The sequence below is a fragment of the Tiliqua scincoides genome, chromosome 1 (assembly GCF_035046505.1).
Source record: "Tiliqua scincoides isolate rTilSci1 chromosome 1, rTilSci1.hap2, whole genome shotgun sequence".
NCBI lineage: Eukaryota > Metazoa > Chordata > Lepidosauria > Squamata > Scincidae > Tiliqua > Tiliqua scincoides.
The window spans coordinates 54,530,872-54,557,651 of NC_089821.1; the positions used below are offsets into that span (position 1 = coordinate 54,530,872).

Here is a 26,780-nt window from a genome sequence, read left to right on the forward strand (position 1 = left end):
CACCTTCCTTATGAGGAAAGGCTATGGCGTTTGGGCCTCTTCAGCCTAGAAAAGAGACGCCTGAGGGGGGACATGATTGAGACATACAAAATTATGCAGGGGATGGACAGAGTGGATAGGGAGATGCTCTTTACACTCTCACATAACACCAGAACCAGGGGACATCCACTCAAATTGAGTGTTGGGAGAGTTAGAACAGACAAAAGAAAATATTTCTTTACTCAGCATGTGGTTGGTCTGTGGAACTCCTTGCCACAGGATGTGGTGACGGTATCTGGCCTGGATGCCTTTAAAAGGGGATTGGACAAGTTTCTGGAGGAAAAATCCATTATGGGGTACAAGCCATGATGTGTATGCGCAACCTCCTGATTTTAGAAATGGGTTATGTCAGAATGCCATATGCAAGGGAGGGCACCAGGATGAGGTCTCTTGTTATCTGGTGTGCTCCCTGGGGCATTTGGTGGGCCGCTGTGAGATACAGGAAGCTGGACTAGATGGGCCTATGGCCTGATCCAGTGGGGCTGTTCTTATGTTCTTATGGTGCAACACTGCACCAAAGAACCCCCAGTGCCTCCAAACAGGGGTGGAGATGTGAGGTGGGGGAATGTGGGCAAGATAGGAAGGAACAGTGTACTCCTTCTCCTAACCCCCTGCAGATGATGGTCATGTCCCAAACATCAGCAAAATGCTACACTGATGACAGAGCTGGCAGGGAACTAAAAAAGCCATAGAGAAAAATGGGGAAGGAAAGCACAGCACAAAATCTTACCTCCATTCACCTGGCCCACTTTCCTGCAGTGGTGCATAGGATACAGATGACACTTTGCAGTCGATCACAACACAGCAACCCCAGACTGTAAGTCCCTGCCAGGGACACCAGAATTCAGATGACAGCGTGCACAGCATAGAGCTAATCTCAGGCCTCGTGTCATACAAATGAGTCTTGGAACTCCTTGGGTTCCAGTGGTGGGGGGAAGCCCCTTGTCGATCATGAGCCCCCTGTTCTCTGCTCTGGTGGTGTATAAGTTAGACAGCTGCGACAGGAGTGTGGGCTGTCAACAATTATGTAAAGGGCACATGGTGTGTATGGGTGCAGCTGAATGGGCAGGCCACTGCAACAGGCATCTGTGTCACATGCAAGCCAGTGAGTTGGCCTATGTAGTGATTGGCCCATATTGGACTGACATAGGACTGACATTGTGGTTACATCATGCTGATGTCGGCCTGTTGCTCTGTGATTGGTAGGCTATGTTGGGGTTTCCATGGATGCCAACAGTGTGACTGGGAGGGTTGTCTGGGGTCTTATTTTCCCCTCCGCCTTTGTGCCGGATGGACTTAGGCTATGAGGAATATTGTGCCAACAGAGCAATGACATCAGTGAACCTTTGACATAGGATTGCACTGTGATGCAAGAAAGAAAATATACCAAGCCAATGGTTTACAAGACCTGAAACAACGTTACAGATGGATGTGGGCAGGACTGTTCCGCCCCGCACGTTGGTTTTAAAACATAATTGATTTCATTGGTCCACTGATCAAACCTTAGGTGCTCTTGAAAAGAAAACTAGAACAGAATTTATGAATGTAAATCTTAGGTCAGAGTTTTGGGATCAAGGAGCACTAATACCATTAAAACAAAAAGAAAAAAATAAAAACCTTAACACGGTTAAGCACATCCACTTCCCTGGTGCTGAATTCTTGCCCCCTGGGTTACACATGGCAAGACTTGGAGAGTGATGGTCTAGAAGTCGGCTGGGCCTTTCTTGTGGCTGATCATGAAAGACTATCAGTTTTCAACTTTAAAAGGCAGACTTCTTGCCTTCAGGATTGTGGACAAAAACATGATAATGAAATGAATGAAAGTTGTGTAAAAGGCAGATGTTTCAGGTGGATTATGTTTCACCAGGGTTATTTCTGATAAAAGATTTGTCCCCAATTCTCAAATTACTTTTAACATGTAATTAAAATGCTTCAATGAAGCAGCAAGACTCCATCAGTTGTTTTGGTGAATTTCTGAATGCATTTTGTGGTGTGAACTTGTGGTGAACATCATCTTGTGGTGTGATCAGGACAAACTTTTCACTGTTTTCTCTAGATACGATAAAAACCAGTTCTATCCACATTAAGGCCCATGAATAAAAATTACCATGTAAAATAAACATGATAAAGTTACCTCACTGTGATTTTGGCACCAAAAATTAACTCAAGTGCTGCTTTGCATATTTTATTTTTAGGTGAACATGTAAGATGTTTGATGTGCACACCTAAAAATGCAAGGTGTGAATACAGCATTTATGTATTGGCAATTGTACAGATTATAAAGTGAATTTTGCAATAGTTGGTTAAAGCTTCCTGTCAAATGTGTGCTCAACAGCATATCCTCAGATTGCTACTGTGTAATGTGTGATATGACACTTGAATTCCACAACACAGAGGACTGGCATTTGAGTGTGGTGACTGAGAAACACTTATGAGCCACTTGAATCCCATCAGTCCCTATACCCAAAGTCTGTGGTTCTCCATTTTCAATTATGGCCGAGAACTGAAATTAAGAGCCAAATCTTATCACCCACCATCTAATGCCATGTAGCTGCATTGCTGGAGCGCATGCCTTATGGTGTGCTGCTGCTGGTGGTGGTGAGGTGGTGATCAGATGGGCAGCAGGAGTTAAAAAACAACTTTTTAACCTGTATGTATGTCACCAGATCACCTATGGATCTCCTCAGACCCATGCCAGCTATTTAGAGGAAGGGAGTAGGGCAGGTTAGAAACTAGAAAAAGGATCCAATGTGCGCCTTTGCCACTGAGATCCATCTGCTGCAGCCCACTTCCCAACCCCTGCCCTTCTCTCTCCTTGCCCTGAACCTCCCTTTCCCCACTCACGAGCCATCCTAATCAGCCCTTCTGGTGCAGCCTGGTTGAGCCATAGGGAGCTGTGGGGATCATGTGGGGAAGCGACTGCTTCCACTGCTGGTTCCCTCCTGCTTGGTAGTGGTGCACTCTTTATGGTGGTGCAGCTGCAATTACAGCAGCGGAAAATGAGTTCTACTGTAGTAATCAGATAAGTGAATTGGACTGTAGGTATATGAGAATATAAACAGTTAGAAAATGTATTTGAATGATATGATTTAATGCTCTGGTGACAGAACATGTTTATTAATGAAAAGGGAAACCTCCAGACATCACCCTCCTTGTTTATTTAAAACATTTAAATCCTGCCTTTCCTCCACAACTGTGGGTATCCAAGGCAGCTAACAACAAAAAAATGTTTTTTTTTAAAATCATTTATGTTCACAGTACCATCAGTGTACATGACTAATGTCCTTCCAAAGTTTAAAAAACAAATGGTCCAGTCCTATTGGGGCCAGCTGACTGTGGAATGTTCCATTCTGCTGCCAGTAACTGCCTTATGGCAGTCGTAAGACACACTCCAGTAGTGTGCCTAATTAGCCTTAAAGTGTTCTCTAGACCAAGTTTATAACAGGAATTTGGCAAGACAGGGTGGATTGGGTCCAGAAAGGGGGTAGGTTTGGCAACTGTGGTGGCCACTGAATCCTAACCCCCTGTCCAGATCCGATCCTGTGGTACCGGCCCACACAGACCTGTGCCAACAAATTCACTAGTGCAGGTCTGAGTAGACCCCTCTGTGCTGTGGAGGATTACCCTTTGGAGAAGACCTCCATAACTGCCCCCCATCGGATGCAGCGGTAGTTATTTTGGTGTCACAGCATTGGTGGGAGGGGCAAGCATAGGATTGGGCTGTCTATATTTGAATACAGAAATTAGAATTTGATATTTAATAGGGTGGTATTTGTAGCCCTTAAATTTCTTCCCCAAACTCTTCACTCATCTATTCTCCCACTAGTTCCTGACAACCTCCTCTGAATTATATAAAGCTCCACTATCTACAAGAGCTTCCCACATGTTCTGTGAGGGTTATGTTTCAGAGTCACTACATAAAGCTAAAATTGCTTATATGCAGCATTACTTTGAAAACCTCTTACATTACCAAAATATGTACTGCCTCTTTTAAAACACCAAGAGGCTTGCGGAAGCAGAGACCAACTGAGGTACAGCAGCTTCGTTCTTTGATCTCAGGCTCGCTCTGGGGCATGCATTTAGTAAGTGAATGGTGGGTGGAATTGTCTGCACTATTTAAACCATTGTTTTTCTCTCTTGTTTTTGTTTACCAAGTGCATTCAGTTGACTTTCCACAAATAAAGTGCATGTAAGATGTGGGCTGTCTGTATTTGTATAAGCTCCATGTACAGCACATATTTGGCTCTGGGTCAGTGCAATTAAGCTTGGAGTTTGCATTCCCAAGTATTAAATTGAGGCATCAGTGGGGTGTTGTTGGTGAATCAACTATTTGCCAGTATAAAGAAATGGGAACTTCATTGTGTAATAAATTGCTTAATTATGACAAGAACAAAGCTAGTGATCAGTGTTGATAATATTTTCTGCAAATTAAACCATGGTCATAGGCTGGCAAGGAACTCATGGACAACATTAGCTTTTAGACTTGTTATCTTGAAACACGATGGTCTGATAAAGGAGCGCGAATGGTCAGGACAATGACTTTTAAAACAAATTGGAAGGAGGAAACCCATTTCCATTTGTCCACAAAACAAATTATGACACTCTAAAAAGATGTTTCTTGCTTCTGCATGAAGACTGTGTAAGATTGCAGCTCTGACTTCAGTTGCATCTGGCTGAGTGATTTAGTAGAAACCCGACCAACAGGGCTCTGGAAGCTTTATTTTCTTTGTTCTATGGGTGCCTGCTATGGAAAACTAAGGTTGGATTAAGTCAGGCTAAATCTTTGGGCACTTTGCCAAGGCAATACTACTGACAGGAAAAAAAAAATTGCAGCTAGCTCTCCAGAGTTTCAGGGCTGGCTTTACTTATCCATTTTTTCCATGCTCATAATATAGCAGCGAGCAAAATGCCCAGTATAAAAGTCAACAATCTTTCCTTTTACGCTTTAGCTGCCAGCTAGAGATGAGAATTATATGGATACAAGTGGAGTCTCATGATAATTTGTAGATGTTATTTTTGCATGTAACATTTTCTATGTTGTTTTCTCCATTCATTCTCATGCATATCATCCCCATGTACACATAATTTTACATGATTGAGACATACAAAATTATGCAGGGGATGGACAGAGTGGATAGGGAGATGCTCTTTACATTCTCACATAATACCAGAACCAGGGGCATCCACTAAAATTGAGTGTTGGGCGGGTTAGGACAGACAAAAGAAAATATTTCTTTACTCAGCGTGTGGTCGGTCTGTGGAACTCCTTGCCACATGATGTGGTGCTGGCGTCTACCCTAGACGCCTTTAAAAGGGGATTGGACAAGTTTTTGGAGGAAAAATCCATTATGGGGTACAAGCCATGATGTGTATGCGCAACCTCCTGATTTTAGAAATGGGTTATGTCAGAATGCCATATGCAAGGGAGGGCACCAGGATGAGGTCTCTTGTTATCTGGTGTGCTCCCTGGGGCATTTGGTGGGCCGCTGTGAGATACAGGAAGCTGGACTAGATGGGCCTATGGCCTGATCCAGTGGGGCTGTTCTTATGTTCTTATGTTAAGCCATTCACATAAAATTTCTGTACACACAGAGTCTAACTGTTGACCAATACGGGTCTAACCTTGTTATACACGGAATTTTTATACACGGATTTGACTCAACACGAATGGCCACTGCAAATGAGAAGGAATGTGCTGACCCCTGGAGAAGGGGAAAAATGCATGCCTTTAAAATCACAGTTCATAAAACTGCTTTTACTGTTGTAGAGAGACAGTCAAACAAGTGGTCACTCCATTTTTCAGCTGAGCCAGGGGAACCTTTGCATTTCTAGTTGCTGACTGCCTCTCTATAACAGTAAGAAAAGCTGATTTTAAACCACAATTGAAAAGGGACATACTTTTTATTTTTTAAAAACTGCTTTTATTTAAAACATTTTATGGTATCAGCAGGGAGTTTCAGAATCAAACCCCTGTTAAGGCACAAGCTTATTCCATTAGGAGCAATGGAGGGTCAAGAAACCTGGAAGTGGGTCTTTAAATCTATTTTTCCAAGGTTTTTTTATCCACAGATTTTTTTTATCCACTAGAATGGAACCCCAGTGGATAACAAGGGATGATCTGTACTTTAATAGTTCCTTCTTGTCTGTATCCTCATCTGACCAATAAGAAGCAGCCCCATCTCTCCTCTATGCTGTGAGTGTAATTGTTTTTTTTTTTATTTCTGAGCAGTTGAAATATTCATAAACATTCTGCTGCATGCAGCAGCTGAGCTGTTGACTATGGAGATCTCATTTCACTATACTAAAGTCAAAGACCTTGTAGCTAGTAGCAGTAGAGGTTTCGAAAACTGCCATGTGCACTTACTGCAGTTTTCTTTTACTGAATTTATCTAAGTTCATGGATAAAGAGCGACACCACTATTTCCCTGCAATTCTACATGTTCTGTGCTTTAATCCGACACTTCATTTATCTTTCTAAGGGCGCAATCCTAACCCCTTATGTCAGTGCTTTCCAGCACTGGCATAGCAGTGCCAATGGGGCATGTGCTGCATCCTGCAGTTGGGTGGCATTCACAGAGGCCTCCTCAAAGTAAGGGAATGTTTCTTCCCTTACCTCAAAGCTGCATTGCCCTTATGTCTGTGCTGGAAAGCACTGACATAAGAGGTCAGGATTGTGCCCTAAGTGATAAAATCTCTCTTTAATTTGAAAATAGGTATATAGATCTTATCTGCTTTGGGCAGTGGCATTTAATTGCAAATCAGTTCTTTTTTCTTGATAGTGCATAGTAACTGTTAGCTTTGAACTCTGGAACATACTGAACTAGAATTATGTCAACAATTCCAAAAAGAGCTTGGCTTATTAATTTTATTTCTTCCTATGCCAGTAGTTCCTGTCTGGTTAATTAAGGAGACCAGAGGTGGCATTTTGCCTTTTTCAGGGTCATCTTGGCCCAACAATATGTGCTTCTCTCTCCAAACAGCCTGATGGAAAAGGTCAAACAGAAGTGAAAAGGAAAATTAAGTAAAGGAAGCAAAAGTGATGCAATCAAACATAGCCTGCCTTAAAAAAAAGTTATATAGTTTGCGTGAGCCAATTTCAACATAAATGTTTGCGAATAACAGAAAGGTAACCACAATGCTTTGACTTTTACATGTCTCATATACAGTGGCATAGTTAATGAACATGTAGCCTGGTGCAAGCTCAAAATGATGCCCTGGAAGTGATGTCATACCCAGGCTTTCAAAAACATGAAAATCTGCCTCCTCCCCTCAGAAGCTTGCCACCCACTTGCTCTGATGCTTCCCCCAAGCCAGTGGCATAGCTAAGGCATCTATCTGCTACCTGGGGTCAAAAAAGCCCCCCCATGACAAATTCAAATTTAATTAGTTAAGTAAGGGCACAATCCTAACCAAGTCTACTCAGAAGTAAGTCCTATTTTGTTCAATGGGGCTTACTCTCAGGAAAGTGTGGTTAGGATTGCAGCCTAAATAAATAAAAGTGCGCCCCTTATTGGTTAAAGACACTGCTGGGGTGAAGAGGAACTGTTATTCTCCCCCTACCTAAATATAAGAGGAGCATCACTTGAAAAAGTGCCTCTTTATCCAGTTAGCAAGGGAAACTACATTATGATACATGAAAATGAGAGCTGACTCATATTAACACCTTACTGGTTCCATGCTATATCATAATAACATCTCATTGGCTATGAGCACAATCAGTCTCATAAGTCAGTTTGAATTAAGGAAATCCATTGTTGTTCCGTAAGGCAGTTGTGTTTTCATTTTCGGGTTAATTGGCCATAATGTTTGATGGAATACAGATATTCCAATGAGGTTTGTTTCATTGCATTCTGCATTAAATTACCTTTCCAATGATATATAACATGATGGTATTATTTGCATACACCAATTTTTTTTCACAATTTTGGCCAGTAATGTCAAACTCAGGTTGTTGCCCCCCCCAAAAAACATATTGCCCGGTGCAACTGCTACCCCCTGAACCCCCTTAGATACGCCACTGCTCATATATAATAGGTGGTGGGATTGCAGTAAGACTGTGTGACCCTCAAGATGATATGGAAGGACAGGTTGAAGCAGCAACCTTGCTTCAAATTTTTACAGTGCATAGCACTCTCTGATACGGATTTGTAAAGTAATCTGTCTAGCAAGGGTGCACAAACTCTCCATTCTGTCTTGAAAGTCAGCCTATTTTTTTAAGCAAAATGTAGCACTGTTGCAGGTAGGACTTATGTAATGGACTTGATTTGGTTCTCTGATGTCGAGTAGGACACTCAAAGGATGTTGCTTCCTCCTATGCCACCAGTCCCTGCCTGCTACCCTTCTGGGGCTCCCACTCCCTTTAAAAGTGTGAATTGTACGTGGGATTGCAACTCACAGAAGTTTCAGTTTTCTAGCTGCACTTTTAAAGTGAATTCTCCACAGTCCTTTCCTTTGCTACTTATATTGTATGATAGAGATCAGGGTCTCCTACCCAAAGTGAAAATGATCCGCTTTATCCCATTAAGGCACACCCTTGAAATGCAAAGCTGGTGCCATATCAAACTAGTGAAGTTCAGACCAAATAAAAAAACCATATAATTCCTGTCCTGTATTTTTATTAGGAAATTAACAACCTCAAATTACAATAGTGAGCATCATTTTTTAAAAAAGATTCAAAATCGTAACAGTTCTCTTTAGATAACAGATTTCCCATAAAATATAATGCCCCCGAGTAATTCCTGTTTACTATTATTTTAGAAAGTTTCCACACTTTTAAAAAATGCGACTACTGTACAGGAAGAGTGAGAAATTTTCAAAATACTCCACATTCAGTTTAATGAGACACAGGATGATATGCTTTGCAATCCAGAGAGAAAGAGAATGAAATGTTAAAAATAAAACTTAGAGAGCTCAAGCTATGAAGCAGACTTTGCAAACTCCAGTGGCCTTATTGTGAGGCAAGGTGTCCAGCAGTAGAATTAGGGTCTTTTAAGAATGGCAGAGGATGAGGCAGAGCTGATGTACAAGGCACAATCCACCCATAGCAAGCCCCACTGAAAAGAACCAGACCTTTTATGAACCATGTTAGGAGGTTGAGTAATCATGGGTTCAGCTTAACACTTGGCTGCGGAACCCGCACTGAGCTGTGGGCTTAAATCCTGACGCATATGTTTTTGCTACATGATGTGGTAATGCCTACTACTGAATGGCATTAAAAAAGGGTTAGACAAACACAAAGAGGATAGATTAGTGTTTCTTAAACTGTGGGTTGGGACCCACTAGGTGAGTCTCAAACTAATTTCAGATGGGTCCCCATTCATTTCAATGTGTATTTTATTTTCAGTATATTAGACTTGATGCTACCATGATGTGTGATTGCATTTGTGGAAATGTTACAGTTTTGTACTTTTATCTATTTATTATGTATATGCTTTTAACAATGTCAGTAAGAAGGGCTTACTACTGGGTACGTGTGGATAGGATTGCAGCCTTTGGAATGTTTGGGTAATTTTTTTTTAAACAGGTCAGCAACTGCTTGGGAGGGTTAGGAAGGTTCCTCTTTATTTTTAATTTTTTAAAACTTATTGTAAACTTTTAATTTAATTAATTGATTTGATTTTTTCATATAGGGGTTTTTCCAAATTTTCCTGCTTGATGATGTCACTTCTGGGTATGACATCACTTCCAGAATGATGTCATCTCTTCCAGTTGGTCCCAACAGACTGTCATTCCTAAAAGTAGATCCTGGTGCTAAAAAGTTTGAGAACCACTGGGATAAACTATTGCTAGACATGGGTGAAAATGGTTTTATTTTTTCTCGGATTTCAGTGTTTTCCAAAGTTAGAAGTGCAGAAAGTAGTATGATATTTTTTTATTCCAAGGGCGCATTTCTATAAATTATAATTATAAATTGCAATCTCTTTAAAAGTATACTAGGTAGGTGATATAGATGGTATAGTGTCAGAAGATACAGCCACTTGCATGTAGAGAGAGAATGGTTTTATATTTTCACAGATTTTGGGTTTACAAAAATGAGAAGCACAGAAAGCGGTGTTATGTGTTTTTATTTTGTTATCAGCAAAAAAAACAACACACACCTCTAACTATTGCTCATGATTGCAAAATGGAACCACTAAGTTCAGACGCCTCTGAATACCAGTACTGGGTGGGGACTTGCGGTTTCCAGGAGGTGCTTTGCAATTCTGTAGTTTGAAGATTCTAAGCCTTGGGGAGCCCTGCAGGGGCTGCACAGGACTCCCAGCATCTCCTGGAGCAGTCCATAGTGAGTGCAACTAAGTGAAAGCATCCCCCTTGCTCCCCCTTAGTGATGTGTTCCTGAGGATCACATTGCTCCCTGCACCCACCCCAACAATGACTTACTTAGAGGAGTAAAACTCCCTAAAAGTTTGAGAACCACTGATTTATATCATCCTCACCACCACCACCATATCAAATGACTATTTAAAAAACATTTTAGGGCATGACATTACTTTGAAACAGATTTGGTTGGGGTGTCACATTGCTGGCTATTTTGACAAGAATGCACTGCTAGCGTCCTAATGGGAAAACTTTAGTGGCATCTATTTGACTAGGAAGGAGTTACCCTGCCAGGCTCTTGCACATAATTTGATTTTATCTTTTCTCTTATGTGGAAATGAATGTTGCAGGAAGTCTACGTTGTGCAGTAACTTTAGAAAGCCAACAGAATACAGTCGCAGTCTGGCAAAGGGAGAATATCATTTCAGTAGTATAAACATGAATAAATAGAATGTGCTCATGTTCAGGTCTAAGTCAATGAAACATGGACAATGGGCTTTTATGATATGAAGTCCCTAGTATCCACTTCACAAGTTTATAGTTTTAGCTGATAGACAATATTGTCTATACACCCCAGTATTTTAACATCTGAGGTATCAATAACATTTTTTAAAAACTGCAGTTATTGGTGGCTGAATGGAGACATGTTTCTATATCAGACTTTGCAGTGAGTGGGCTGCTAAAATATAATACATAGCCTTTAGAGAACAAAGGGATAATTTTCTTTTTCCAGAGCACCGAGAAAGGAATGATGTTTGAAGAGGATTAGCATTATGCCACAGCCTCTACACTAGTCAACTTTGGGCCAGCAGCATGCATTCAGTCTGTATCTCACTTTAGGTTAATGTGACTGTCTACTGACTGTCACAAGCCAAGAAGTTGGTACTATCAGGTCTTTATCCAAAATGGACCTTTGAATCAGAGGCATACTGATACTTAACTGGGTGGCGGCCCAATGTGCCATCAATAAAGGTAAAGGACTGCTGGTGAACCAGGACATGCAATGTTCCCTCCTCCTCCTGCATAATATTGGTATTCTCATATGATAGCTTCCTGGTCCACTGGACACAACCTGCTACTCTAGAATAGAGCATCACACTGTGACCAAGAAGACATAACATGATTATAGCCACTGTTGAAGGAAAGCAGGAGGACCTGAGTTCTAGTCTTTGTACAGTACTGCACCCAGCCTTCACACTCAGTAGCGGTATTTTCAAGGGGAAGAAGGCCTATGTAGACAGAGAATTAAGGAGACTATGTAGACTGCTTTCCAATGGGATTGCCAGGGATATCCCTGTCCTTCCCTACTCCAACCTGTAGTTCCCTTGGTGGGGTCAAGTCCCTGCTAAACTTGATATGGTACCGTATATTTAAGTGCAATACTCTGGGGTACTTGTATTCTGCATCAGAAAATTAAATAAATAAGAATAAAAATGAAAATTAAGTGACAGGAAGTTTCATTCCTTGCAACAGAAAGCCAAAATGTGCAACTATGCTCATTAAAGAGAATTATTTTTTTTTTAAGTTCAGTGAATGACTCAGTTGAAACATTGAGATATTTGTACAATGCCAATTCACATAGCCTCTGGGGTTTACCTCAAACTATGTCGAAACCCCTCTTATTCAACTAGTATCCTTTGATTTCTGATGGCTGGTTGACAGATATATGTACATTACTTTATTACTCAGCCACTGATGACTCACAGCTGAAGGTGTGAACTAATTCTACTGAAAAGCATTATTTCTGAGATGGCATGAGGCAGGATGGAAATGCTATCTGTGATTCTGATCTGTAATAGTTTGTTCACACATGCAAGTCACTGTTTTATGCTGCAGTCAGCAAACGATGATTGTCTATGTGTGAACCAGCCCTATGTCTTTAACATGTACACAACAGAGTCTTGTGCTGCTGATAAACTTCCTTTGCTGTTGAATGGGGGAGGGGGACCCGATTCCCTTACCAAAGGCTCCATGAGGCAGTGGAATGGGGGTTGCCATTTCAGCACTGTCCACGAACATGGCCTCTGAACTGGTAGCAGGGCCCAGTGTGGGCCCATGTTACGTGCTGCTGTCCACTCAGCAGCTGCATCTTGAAACGGTGTTGATGCAGAGGCCCACATGCTTCCATTACCAACTGCCTACACGCTGGTAAGAGCTTTTGCTCCTTCTCTCCCATTCTGCCATTGCCATCTGCCAATGAGCTGCCAGGTGAACTCCTGTTGCATGTGCAGATCATCCCTATTAACATTCTTTTCCTGGAGCGGGTGGGTGGCTAGTATTTGCCTTAAAAAATAAATAAAAAGTGAGATGGAGAGCCAATTTCCAGAATCAGCATTGCAGAGGGTGATGGTACTGCATAAGGAATATGGATAGCCCTTGGTGTAATCCTACATGTGATACATTTTCCTGACTTTTATATTGACAGAGCTGGGCTTGTAGAACAAAGAAAGCATAGAACAGTATGCAGGGTTACGGAGAAGCCCAGCCAGGTAAATACACTTCTACATTCAACTAGTCGTGCTTCTGTTTCTTAGCCCAGGGAGAAGCACATGCTAAGCTCCTGACATTATGAAGAGTTACGCCAACCACATACAGAAGTGACTGCACATTTGGCTAGCAGTGCATCTTCATACTGTCCATATTGCTGTGTTTTCTGCAACTAGGAGTTTCAAGCCCTTGACCAATAAGATCCAGTTACTCTAGACCTGTGCTTATTACAGTACGTTACAAAAGAAACAAGAGCTAAAAACAATATAAAAAGCAATGAATTTTCAAAGCTCCTTCAGGACAAGCATAGTCAGATGGTTGTGATAAATACTATATATACATTCTTTGGCAGCAGTTTCATTTTTTAAAAACAATTTTTCCTATGCAATACTTTATTGAAATCACACTATCTTACAAAACATCCATCTTGCTTTCCTTTACAAACATTACTGTTCTCGGCTAAAGCACTAGTTCTTCCCTGAAGAAAAACAGTTAAAAAAATCTAATCATTATCTTAGATTTATGTAACAGGCTAAAAATGAACACCGGAAAAATCACTCAATGCGTGCTTTTGCCATTTTCTGGAATGGCAGTGGTATGTTTATATAGTACAACCAACACACATTATTGTCCTTTACAATCTAACTAGTAAAGCTATATTGGTATCAGTAGAGTCATGAACAGAAGACACACATGACCATCTAAGTTCAAGTATCGTCATTATTGAAGATCCAGAGGGTGCAATCAACCAAGCAGAGCCGAGGCTGAGCTTTCCAACCACGTCAGCAGTGATTGTGCAGGACTTCAGCACCTTGCCTGCAGCAGCAGTACGTGATAGACTGGGCACATTCATCTGTTGATTGTTTGTCTGTATTATTACCAGCTATCCTTTTTGGTCTTTCAGTGTAATGACAGATTGCATTCACAAACAATAAAAAGTAGAACATAAATATACCACATTAAAAAAAAGAACACCACCACAGTGCAGGGCTTTAAGGTTTCATGGTTGTCTGAGTGATTGTGTTTGGAAGAACGCGCCTGAGTTACTAACATTGCTTTAGTAGATATGCTTAATTCTTGTATGGCTGATTATGAGCTTGAATTTGTCCCCATTCCCCATCAAGATTCAAAACATCCAGTGTTGATTAAAATGAAAGAAACTGTTGCATCAGGAAACATCATCTTGGGTTCTCCCTGGAACTGTCAGCTGCTCATAAGTAGGGAGGGTGTTACTGGAGAGAAAGAGGCCAGAGTTAACATCATTCCGATGAGATGATTTGCTGCTGTCTTGGTTTCCTTGCTGGCCAGAAACCAGGTGCTGTAGCAGGTCTGTGATGAGGTTCAGCTTCTGGTCCATTTGGACTACCTACAAAGACAAATAAAAGTGGCAGCTCAGGATCAGAATTTGAGAATGAAAGAGGGTGCATTTCCAGACAGGTATTAAAAGATTTTTTTTCTTTCCAGAATTACCACAGGTATATTCCACATGCGACTTGTCACTTCCTGGGTCTCTGATGTGGAGATCAACTTCCCTATCCCCTCATAGAGATATACAAATATTTGCGATAGTGTGGTACAAATATAACCAGTTGCTAAAAAACGCTGCTGCATAAGAATGACTTTCAAAAACATGCTCTGTGTCACCCTGGAAAAAACATCACAATAAGGCACAATCTTACAGGTTATATTGTGTATGTAGTGGAATAAACTTAACAGCCCAATCCTAACTAACTTTCCAGCACCGATGAAGCCGCAACGCAGCCCTGAGGTAAGGAAACAAATGTTCTCTTACCTTGAGGAAGCCTCCCTGACTGCCCCTATATTGCAGTGTGCAGCACGCGCCCCTTTGTCACAGCTATATCAGCATTGGATTGGACTCTTGTGCTCTGTGAAAGCCAGAGACACAACTAACAAATTGGTTCAGGGACAGGTGCAGGCTGCTGAGTCAGCTGAATCAACCAGCACCTGTGACTACCACACCCTGGGTGTAACTTAGCCTACACTGATTGGCTATTCAGACTACTTAAGGGTTAGTCTGATGAACCTCCAGTGCAGTAGTAGGAGACAATTGTTGAACTGCTGCCTGAGACTGTGGAGGCTGGATTTATGTATGTATATGTTGTTACTGACTGTGGACTGAACTTTGACTGTGTATTGTGGAAAGCTGATTTGGATTTGTTAATACTGGACTGACTGCTCATCGTATATGACTTGGACTGTTTACTGACTACTCTACTTGTGAAAACCCTTGCTCTATAATACAACTGCTGCATTTAAAGGACTCTGCTGTGTATGCTGTTCTGTGCACCCTGCTCACACCTGGGGAAAGCCAAGGTTCCATCTCTTATAACCTTAACATCTTTTAGAGTAAGTGCACTTACTCTATGAGAGGTCTATGAGAGAGTTGGTGTCCCAACCACCATTCTTTCCACCTCATGTCAAGCCAAACTGTGACCCTTCCATTGCAGTACAAGAGAAAGTGGCATAATACACAGCTAGCCCACCCTCTGCTCAGGACTTGTGTAAGGCCAGGGTCCAAGCATGGGGGCAGGGAGAACAGGGATATATTACCCAGGCCAAGAATGACATGGCCTGGGCTATAAACGCATTACCATGAGGAAAAAAAATGAGATTGAATTGTAGGAAATATGTGCAAAATCATTACCCTGTTTCTAGAGTACGTCTTGGTCTTTTGGAATTAGTCCAAGTTAGTCAGAAAAAATGTTGAACAGAAAAGGAACATTCTGAACAATGAACTGACCCAGACCCTCCCCTAGATGAGTATATGTCAGAGAGTATATGCAGAGAGAAGGTGTTTGGCCTATCTATGCAGCGGATGATGTGGCTTGTGTCAACTGGCCAGTGGAGTAGGAGACTCAGGGTGTTCTTCACCCTTAGTCTGCCGTTTCCCAGGGCTTCTGTGAGAAATTTTATCGGGGGTATAAAGTTTCTTTTGGACCCCTTTGCAAAGGGAGAGGGCTGAAACAGAGCAGGGGAGGGTGGTGACGGGGCGAGCAGAATAGGGCTGGAGAGGGGCAGAACAGGATGGAGGAGGGTAGAGACAGCTGGAAAAGACTTTTGAACCTAGGTCTAACCACCCACATGGCATTGGCAGCTAGATACAGGAGGGGAAAAAACAACAGAATACAGAAAACCAATCATACTCCTAAGTCTCTCTAAAATCTTTTAAATATAGAAAATCATTGCAAGAAATTAGAATCATTGTATTTAGGCTAACACTAGAATGGAATATGTCCCGGGTGTGCCAGAACTTATTTCTGCAGCAGCAGTAGTCCAACAGCTCTGTCCCTGAGCTCCTTCATGGTAAGCAAATCCACAAGCCAAAGAGCTACTCTAGCAGCCCACTTTCCTCCCAGATTTGGTATTCCTCAGCCCAGTGGCATCGCTAGGGAGGTGCGGGGGGGTGCGGGTCACACTGGGTGATGCTCCGGGGGGTGACGCGCCCTGGGGAGATTAAGAGCTAAAATTGTGGCATTAGGAGCTACCTCATCATACCATACACCGTTGGATGTGGGATCTCCAGCGGAATGCAATGCAAAAAACCAGAGTGAAATTGCTCCTTTACTTCAAAAGTTATGGCCAAAAAACCGGAAAGAAAAAATGCATGGAGCCCTATGGAAAGTGAGCCATATCGCGTGTTTACTCGTGAGTAGGCGTACCTGCCATAGTCAGCCGGAAAGGGCAGGCTGAGAGGAATCCAACGACACCCGGACGGTCCCAATCCAATGAATGCAGCCTCCAAAAAACACCCAAGAAGGTCCCTCCCTCCCAGCTGCGAGTCTATTGAACTTGAAACGAAGCTACGTGGTTGTGTTTACTCGCAAGTAGGCGAATGTGCTTTAGTCCATCAGAAAGGGCAGGCAGAGAAGACTCCAAACAATGTCAGAATGATCCTGATCCAATGAAAGCAGCCCCCGAAAACACCTGAGAAGGAGGTCCCTCCCAGCTGCGAGTCTGTTGAGCCCTATGGAAAGCAAAGCAGCCTCATGGGTGCATTTATTCGCAAGTAGGCAGACGTGCCTTGGCTGGTAGTCTGGCCAGGCAAAGGGGAATGTGAGGACACCAGAATGGTCCCAATCCGATAGAGCTGGAGTGCAACAAATGTTCCAGAAGGCAGCCTCCCCCCCACCCCACTAAAAAGGACAAAAAAGAGGCTTGAACTGGTAAGGGGAATGTTTTCTATTTTGCACTTGTAAAGCCAGGATGATCTTTATCTTGATGCTTGTGAAATAGAAGAACTTTAAACTGGGCACTAGGGAGGGCTGGAAATCTCACTGATTCTTTTTTGGGGGGTGTTATTGCAGGCAGACTACAGAGTAAGCTCCATTGACCACTATGGGACTTACTTCTGAGTAGACATGCCTAGGCTTGAGCTCAAAGGCTGCAATTCTACCCATACTTTCCTATTGACCACAACAGGACTTACTTCAGAGTAGATTCATCTGGTGGAACAGGACTGGCTCCCCCTTATTTAATTATTTCTTTTATTTTAATTATTTCTAATTATTATTTTAATTTGCTTGATGATGTCACTTTTGTCATGACTTCACTTCCAATGGGTCCTGGACAGACTGTCATTCTAAAAAGTGGGTCCCGGTGCTAAACGTTTGAGAACTGCTGCAATAAGGTGTTAGTAAGTTGACATAGGTGTGTGTGAGAGACTCTACAATTTTTCAAAATCACTAAAATCAGACTTTGGAGGAATAATACCATCATGTTATATATCAATCAATGCGTAATTTCATGCAGAATGCAAAGAAACAACCCACATCGAAATATCTGTGTTATAACAAAATATACAGCCAAAAAACCAGTGGGGGTGGGATAATGGTACATCACCATGCCCACCACCTGGGGTGTTGCCCCGCCCACTGCATAGGGTGACGCACAGGCCTCCCACACCGGGTGACGCGAATCCTAGTGACGCCACTGCCTCAGCCTGACACAAATGGCTTATGGCAGCAGCCACCACTGCATATCCTTGGTAGTGCCCCTAGCATCCCGTGTGGGCAGTGAGTCTGGGTGAGATGGTAAAATATAAGATCCCAGAATTTTCTGGGGCCCCTTCTTTGGCTCCTGGGCCCCATTTTTGACCCTGAGCCTGGGTACAAATTATCTCCTTCATCCCTCTCTCATGGTCCTGCCTTTGCCTCCTTCCAGCCCACTGCAGATGAAACTGTATAAAGCTGGTTCCCTATTCCCTCAGCTTGGTCCTTCCAATAAATTTGGAAATGTACTTCCTGATTTGTTTGAAGGGACTGTGTGATGAAGAAGCAAGGCAAGGATTGCTGCTCCCTGCACCTGAAAAAATAATGTGGAAGTCAGTCATCCACTCACTTTGTGCAGTCCCTTTAAATAAAACAGGTGCTCTCAGCACGCTCCACACTTCCTGTTTTATTGAAAATGATAGTATGTGAAGGAGGTAAGGGCTGGACTGCCACCTTCTGCCTGGGGAAGGAAGCAGCAGATCACGCAGTGGGTTGGGGGCAGCAGATCACGTTGGGCCAACCCTGATAGTCAGTGAGTGTACGTGAGATGGTTTCTATAGAACAGGGCTGGGTGAACCCCAACCTGAGGGCCAGATTTGGTGTTCAGCTGAATCCATCCCTCCTGAGACCAGAACGCTTTGTTCTGGAGCGCTGCGTGACTGCCAGTCCTGAGATCAGGATGATGCAGTGCTCTGGCCGTCGCATCTATGGTGCAATGCGCCAACAAGCATTTTGACCGAATCTCCACAAAGACGCGACAAGCCAGAGAGTCACATCATTCTGATCTCGGGACTGGCAGTTGTGCGGTGCTCTGGAATGCAAAATGACAGTCGTGCCAGAGAATGCATTCCCAATGTGCAGTGGTCGGCACTTTGTGCACAGCTGTTATAGAACATTCTAGGATATGTAGACAGAGATGTTTGCCTCCTTACATGTCATGTTCTTCCAAGTGAGCATGACAGCTGGCTGGTGGCAGGAAGGAGGGACAAGCACCTCTACAAGAAAAGGCATAAAATCCCCAGGGACAGTGGAAGCCAGTGCGGCTGACAAAATTCATAGTGAATAAGGCCCCTGGTCTCCAGAGTGCATAGGAGACAAGACCCTTGGGATAGGGTTCAGGTTCTAAAGAGTTTCTGTCATGTGTATAATTAATCTAAGTATGTGTCATACATCCATGCCTGCCTATGAATACAAAAGAGGCAGCCAAAGCTGCAAGGCAGTGGTTTTTAAACTCCAAGGGAGAGTTTGAACTGCAGTAAGTTCTTGCAGGGGTTGGGGGGGAGGCAGCGACATGATCCCCAGGATTGTGTCGCTCAGGGGGCTACAGGGACTGGGATGCACTCACCAGTCCCTGCAGCAGCTTCCTGGGGGGTGCGGGGAGCCCCGCGCGAGGGTCTGCAGGGCTCCCCAGGTCTTGAAAAGTAAAAGCACAGTGACTGTGCTCCACTTCCGCAAAACTGGAAGTGGAGTGCGATCACTGCAATTTCACTTTTCAAGACCTGGGGAGCCCTGCAGACCCTCGCGCGGGGCTCCCCGCACCCTCCAGGAAGCTGCTGCAGGGATTGGTAAGTAAATGTCAGTCCCTGCTGCCCCCTTAGTGACTCGATCCTGGGGATCCTTCCCCCTGCCCCTGCCCTTTAAGGGGAAAGTGGCCAGGGCTCACAGGCTGGGGTGTTGCGACATTTCAGTTTGAAAAGCCCTGCTGTAAGGGATTAAGACAAAGGGAACTTAAAGGAAGCTGATCAACACAAGTAAGTCCTTCAGGTGTTTGTCCTTCAGTGGGCAAAGGGCATGTTACAAATTTGTATTTGACTCAGAAAAATGAAGCCTGGGCACTGTATGCAGCACTGGACTTGTGCTGAGGAAAGAAAAACTCTGGTTCAACCATCAGTTCACACTTCTCAGAGGGTGAAGAAAGCCCTGGCATGTTTCAACATGCTTGAAACATGACATTATTTTTATTTCTGTTCATTTAACCCTTCTTTAAGGAGCTCAGAGTTGTGTATGAGATTCTCCCCTCCCCACTGCCATTTTAACCTTACACAACAACCCTGTGAGTTAGTACTGCACCAAGATTTGAACTTTGGTACATTACTAATACCAAAGGCTGAGATTAGGCTGCAATACAAGGTATTGAAGACAAGGAAAAAACATATTGGAGAAACTGCTATTTATGAAGATTTTTTAAAAATATGCCAGGAATGGAGAAAACTTAAATCAACAGAATTCAGAAGCTGAGATGTAGAATGAGCATATCTATATACGGCACCAGATCTATTTGATTTGCTGCCTCATTCTGCTTGAGTGTGCACCCTTTTAAAATGTGGAGCTACCGGCCTGGAGCAAATAGTTGCAATGCCAGAGTAAAAGCTGGCATGAGTCAGGAACTGACCTCGTTGGATATGATCTACAATCTCAAAACAAATGCTGGTAATTGGGAAATTGAATTGAGCCCTGCCTGTCTGTTGGGAAGAGTGGACTGTTCACAATCCCAGCAACAAGGGATTTGTGGTCCCTAAGAAACTGAATAGCAGTATGGAGAGTACATTTAGCCCCTGTTGCCTTTCTTTGTTCTTAAGGGATAAGAGAGCATGGGAGAAAAATCTGTACCAGGATTTACTTGGCATGAAATACTTTGCCCCTCTCTTCTCCTCAGCTGTGCTGGCTGGCACTTTAGATAAAGGAGGGCAGAATAATAGCCCTACTAATTTCTTGCCCACTCACACAGGAAAGGATGCCTTTTATCTCCAAATGGATGCTGTGGACAATACACTGTGAGGGCACCTCAAGCTCTCATGCCCTGATTTGACTTTGTCTAATTTCTACTGATTAGGAACCGAAAATGGCAGAGACTCCACAGTCAGATGCGAAAAAAGTTGCAGGCATGACAAAATACACAAGCTAAAGACCAAAGACAGAAATAACACAGGCCAATACACATTTTGCTTCCTTAAACATTACACATAACATATACATCCTGGGTATATTTGGGGTGCCGATTCCAAAAATGGCATCCATTTTGTCCTAGCACGTCTAGTTTTGGACATACAATATAGTCTCATCAGTGAATGGTTCAAGCAGCTTCCTCATGAGGAAGCCTACACCATGGCTTCCTCATGAGGAAGCTGCTTGAACCATTCACTAATGAAGCTATACTATATCTCCAAAACTAGATGTGATAGGGTGAAATGGATGCCATATCAAACCACCAGAAAGTTTGGGAAAAACTTTTCTGACCCTCAATTTTGTAGGCCTGTGTCTCAGCTTCAGTTTCGGCAACTGGAGGCATAAGGGCTCAGTTTGACTTCCTGCACTTCCCCAAGTCCCACCTGGTGATATATCTGGGCTGCTTTCTCCTCTACAAACAAGCTAACACACAATAAAGGGGTTCTTTAATCTCTTCCTCCCAATATGAGCAACAACAGGCAGAACATGCCGCTTTATCTGCACCTCTTGGTCCATGTGTGAACAGCATCCATAGGCTCTGTCAGGGTAGGTGCGCAAGGACAGAACTCTGCCAAAGCCTCTGTTGTTGATGACAAGGACTAAAAGGTTTCAGCAGTTCTTCATGTCTTGCTCTGAGCAAGTTAGCAGAGGTTGCTGACCCTTCAATTCAAAATATGCCCCTCGTTCAAAATTAGCGCCAACCAATTCTAGGCCTGAGTGTATAATTAGGGAACTCATCCACCCCCACTCCCCCACGAAAGCCACAAGAGGTACTCAAACCTCTAGAAATATAGATTGAGTGGATTCAATCTATCCATGTCTGGTTATCGTCCAAGTATCATTCAGGACAGTAAAAGATAAAAAGTCTGAGCAGAATGTCAACAAACCTGGATAATTTCAGATGCAGCTTGAATATTTTTCATCAGAAACAGAATACTGTTTTTGTCAAATGATTTGGACACTTACTGGGGAAGCAGATATAGAGGCCACAAAAATACGAGGTGCTAGAGGATAAATTGCAGCTGCCCCCTCCCCATACAAGGCAACAACTACAATCCTCAAACCACTAACTCCAAGATAAGCAATGAAAGGATTGTAACCAAAATACTAGGTGGTGTAACATGAAACACTAATGGAATGGAATACAAATGGTTACTTGTACTGAAAAAATCATTTGCATAGTGAAAAAAATAAAAAAAGCAATGCAAGAAACAGACTACAAGACTTGATCTTCAGGAAGAGAAATAACCATCAACGATGGTATATTACGGAGTATTTATATACCACTTTTCACAAAGCAGTTTAGAGAAAATCAAATAAATGGTCACCTGTCCCAAAAGGACACAAAAAATACAGAAGAAACACCAGAAGTCACTAGGAGAGACACTATGCTGGGGTGAAGAGCAGCAAGAGTGTGTTGAAGGCAAGGAAATAACATATTGGAAAACTGAAAAAATATGCTTTCAATTAAAGAAATGGCAGCGAAAAGATACACGTGGCTATGGGTAATGTGTAGTTTGGCCCTGAGAAACAGCAAAAAATGACGTCTTAAACAAATGTACTTTATATGAGCTCAATTAGACAAGAGCAGACTTTGCCAGATGCATCACATCCTGAGGACGGAACTTCGGGTCTATGAGAGCTGATGCTATGATCAATTTCTTCATCTGTACAACACTTCAGAACTTTAGGTAACTTTTACCACAACAAAAACAATGCTCTTCTGAACTTAGCATGCCGCATGTTTCTGTCCACCACTTATTCATTTGGTTACCGCACAGTGTTACACAATTAATTAGCGGCAAAATCCTACCCTGGGCCTATTGGCAACAGAACCTGCGATCTGCTGTGATAACTCCACTTACAGCAGCATGAAAGGCATGACTCCGTCAGGTGCCCTAGAGCTGTCAGTGCAAACAGCCAGAGGTTCCATGTGCCAGCCAATAGCCCACCGAGGCTGCGCTGGTGCAAGTAACGCTGTGGCAGACCATGGATTGTTCAGAGAGGGGAGGGGAGGGGAGGGGATTTTGGCAGCAGCAGTACATACCAGCAGCCTGGACCTGTCCCCTGACTCTTTTCAGATATGTGCCAGCAAAAGTGCTGGTTTGGGTGTGGGGAGACCCATTGATGGCTAGGTGGTCTACGGAGAGGTATGTATAAAAAATATTGATTTACTTCTCCTAGGCTGCCTGGTCCCCTCACTCCCAGTATGCAGCATGTGGACTGCATGCTATGGACTGTTTGGGGATAGGACTGGGCTATAAGAGGTGCACCGGCAAATACTATAAAATGCAGAAAAGAATTAGTCTGTTCTGGCAAACACTGCAGAAAGAGAAAGAGTGCCATATTTCCTAGATTAGATTAAATTGTATTTAGTGTACCTTACGTTTCCCTATGAATCAGGCTTTCACACACATTTACTTGATTAGAAAATTAGCTACGATGCCAGAAGTGTAATAAAAGCAAAGCAGGCAGAAAAAAGTGCTGACTCCACAGTAATGTCAGCTCCTCTGGACAGCTCTGAGCCTTTTAGTAAAACCAGCGAACCAGAGTCATAAAATACAAGAATAATTCAAACTGATTTGCTTCTTTCATGTAAAATGCTAGAGAGCAATTTTTTGGAAGTTGTATGTGTCATACAAAAGGGACTTGCAATTTTGACACAATGAGATTATTTGAAGCTGTAACAGGCATTATTTTGTTATAGCCATTTGGTAGCATCTCACAATGTTTTAAAGCAAAATAATCTTCAAAAAGAGTGTTTCTGTGCACCAAATCAATAAACTCTTTTCTTCTAGCAACGTGCCTTAAGACACAGGGATGTTAGGATAAGCATTTGCCAACTGCGATAAGTTGTGACTCACAAAAGGCACACATCTGAGCACTACTGCCTTTTAGTCCCTAATTCAATGGGTCATATCTTCAACTGCAGCAGAATGATCATGTTTTGGTATGAAAGTAAACTGCGAAACAGAGGAGGGGCTGCTTTGTATGCAGAAGATTCCACATTTAATCTCTGGCATCTCCCAGTAGGGATGGAAAAGGCACCACCACCCCATCTCAGATCCCAGATAACTTCACCAATCAGTGTAGTCATTATTGACATAGGGCACAATCCTAACCAACTTCTGAGCACTGACTTAGACGCAATGCAGCCCCAAGGTAAGGTAATAAACATGCCTTTACCTTGAGGAGGCCCCCTTGACTGCCTCCCCACTGCATGCCACATTGGCACAGCTATGTCAGTGCTAGAAAGTTGGTTAGGATTGACAAATGATGGACAAATGTTCTGACTGTACATAAAGCAGCTTCAGATGTTCATGTGTTCCATCCCACTGCACTGACCCAAGGGGAGTAGAGCGGAATAGAATCTGGTCCTATGGTGATAATATTTCTCCTGACACCTCTCCAAAGCAACATGTCTAAAATGCAGAAGTGCCCAAGATTCATAGAAGCATACTTCTGGCTGATGACTTACATTACCAGAGTCACCAATTATTATGAATTACTGTGATTCAGATAAATAAGATTGGGCTAACTTTTCAGCTAAGGATACTCAGTTCAAGCACAAGAAGAGTATACCAGGGAAGCCAGCTTTGCTTCCATGTTTAGAATTAAGATGGAGATCATCCAACAAGAGTAGACAATTAGGCAAAACTCAGGGGACATGAAGCCAACTGCAAAGCACAGACAAAGCAAATTGGCTGAGGTTTGGGGAACCTGATAATAGGAAGGAATAGCAGATATTAGGGTTGCTGATAATGCCATATCAGCATATACCAAATGTAGTTATATGGATGAAGAAGGAGTGGACATGATCAAGGTGTGGCCCATGGTAGTGCATAGTCCAGTCAACTAGGTGCCTGGGCTATTCCCTGTCAAGAGCACTAGGACCCCTGCTTCACAACTATGGCTGACTTAAGGGAAGCATGAATCTGCTGCTCATGTGATTTCCAATGGCAAAGTCACGGCCATCTCCATGTGGTGGGAAACGAGTACAACTGGCCTAGTTGTGGCTATATGTACAGACATGTTGTCCAGAAACTGCAGATGTGGAGGTTGACATCCTCTGGTCTCTGTCATTGGGCTGCAGGCCCTTGCCAAGATGGTCCCTCTGTATCCCAGGAATAGCACTGTGGCATGGGGAAGACCAGCCTGGCCTTGGCCCATCAGCTAGTGGACTAAGTGCTGCTGGTTTTGTGCATACCAGGCACCCTGAAGATAGAGGTGATATTTACCAGGCCTCTGTAGCTTCTGTGGAGTGTAGAGATGCAGCAGAGAGCAGCAGGTTCATCAGGAAGGACTAGAGAAACAGAATAAACCACACAACCCCCCCTCCAGTTTCTCCTGTTGCTGCCGCCAGTGTTAGACTAAAGAGAAATGGGCCAGAGAATAATCAAACCCAGCCAAGAGAGGTCCCACCCCTCAAAAGGCTGACATCTATTTATTACACTGTTATTTTAACGTGCTACTGATGTTGTCAGGCACTTGGGCTTGTTTTAACGAGGCAAGGCGGGTACAAATCCATTACATAGATACAGAAATGTTGTAACATGCAAAACGTGTGTAGGGGGTCTATCCATACAAAGCCAACTAATTTGGAGGTAGGATCCCGATTCAGGTTTACTTCAGAACCACTAATCTTCTCAGCAATCTTGATACTTGGGAGAGGGAGATGACAAAGATACACCAAGACATGATTTAGCTTTCAGGTAAGGGAGATATTCTGAAACTTTGCTGGATTCTTCTTCCCCCAAATCCTGAGACACACCATGGTAGGATTACAGTACTGTGCAAAATGCTCCGAAGAACATGGCACTTAGGGAATTAATCTCCCATTTCAGAGAGCTCTCAAGTAATTACAACTAGCGGCTGAATCTTGCTGTAGATAAATCAAACATTACCAAAAACATATGGGAATTCTCAAGTGAACATACTGTCCAACATCTATAGTTTCTGGCTGAACAGTTTCTAGATATAACCAGTAGTGGAAAAAAAACAGAAAGGCCAGAGATTATTCTTAACGCTTTCAACTGAAACATTTATACTCAGAAGATGTATTAAGTGTGCTCCGAGGAGATTAACATTAGAAAAAGTGCCTCTTATGCTGTTCTTAGCAGCTGATATTTCATATAAGATGACACTAAAATGCACACATGCATTTATAACACACCCCGTTATATATCTGTTTCTCCTGATCACTATTCCTGACCACTTGTTTGAGCAGTAGTTACTTCAGATCACCCCTTGTCGGCAGCAATAGTGAGGATCCATTTTCACAGCCCTTCGATTCAGAGATCTACTGAATCTATGCAATATGTCTGATCTTCAGTCTGGCTGCTGCAGTCCCCTGCTCATCCATATAGCTGATGTGATGGGTGGTTGTTGCACTCTAAGAACATAAGAACATAAGAACAGCCCCACTGGATCAGGCCATAGGCCCACCTAGTCCAGCTTCCTGGATCTCACAGCGGCCCACCAAATGCCGCAGGGAGCACACCAGATAACAAGAGACCTCATCCTGGTGCCCTCCCTTGCATCTGGCATTCTGACATAACCCAACTCTAAAATCAGGAGGTTGCGCATACGCATCATGGCTTGAAACCCATAATGGATTTTTCCTCCAGAAACTTGTCCAATCCCCTTTTAAAAGCGTCTAGGCTAGACGCCAGCACCACATCCTGTGGCAAGGAGTTCCATGGAGCTCCTTGCCAGTGCTATGGCTCCTTGCCAGGAGCACAGTGCTATGTGCACATAAACATACTACTGTTAGCATGGGGTCCCAGAGGGCAACAGGTACCTGCCATTCCCCCTACCTCATCCCCATCACCTCTATTCCTACCTGCATATACACAGAGAAAACAGTTGACATTTCCCAAGACTGTCACGTCACAGCAATGATTCCAGGTTGAGGACTTGTGTGCCCTGACACTGCTGGATCTCATCTTTCTCTCAAGTTGCTCTCTGGGGCTGTAGTGCTAC

General features: G+C 43.1%; 1 protein-coding gene across 2 annotated transcripts in view; it reads right to left on the reverse strand.

Annotated features, from left to right (window-relative positions):
• Positions 1-9,007: 9,007 nt before the first annotated feature.
• The window catches only part of KCNQ1 (potassium voltage-gated channel subfamily Q member 1), a 386,395-nt gene continuing 368,622 nt past the window's right edge, over positions 9,008-26,780 (reverse strand). For both annotated transcript variants that reach the window (XM_066609964.1, XM_066609959.1), the window contains one exon: positions 9,008-14,209. In XM_066609964.1, the coding sequence (XP_066466061.1) occupies positions 14,012-14,209 (198 nt within the window). In that variant the 3' untranslated portion in view covers positions 9,008-14,011. The remainder of the gene's footprint in view (positions 14,210-26,780) is intronic.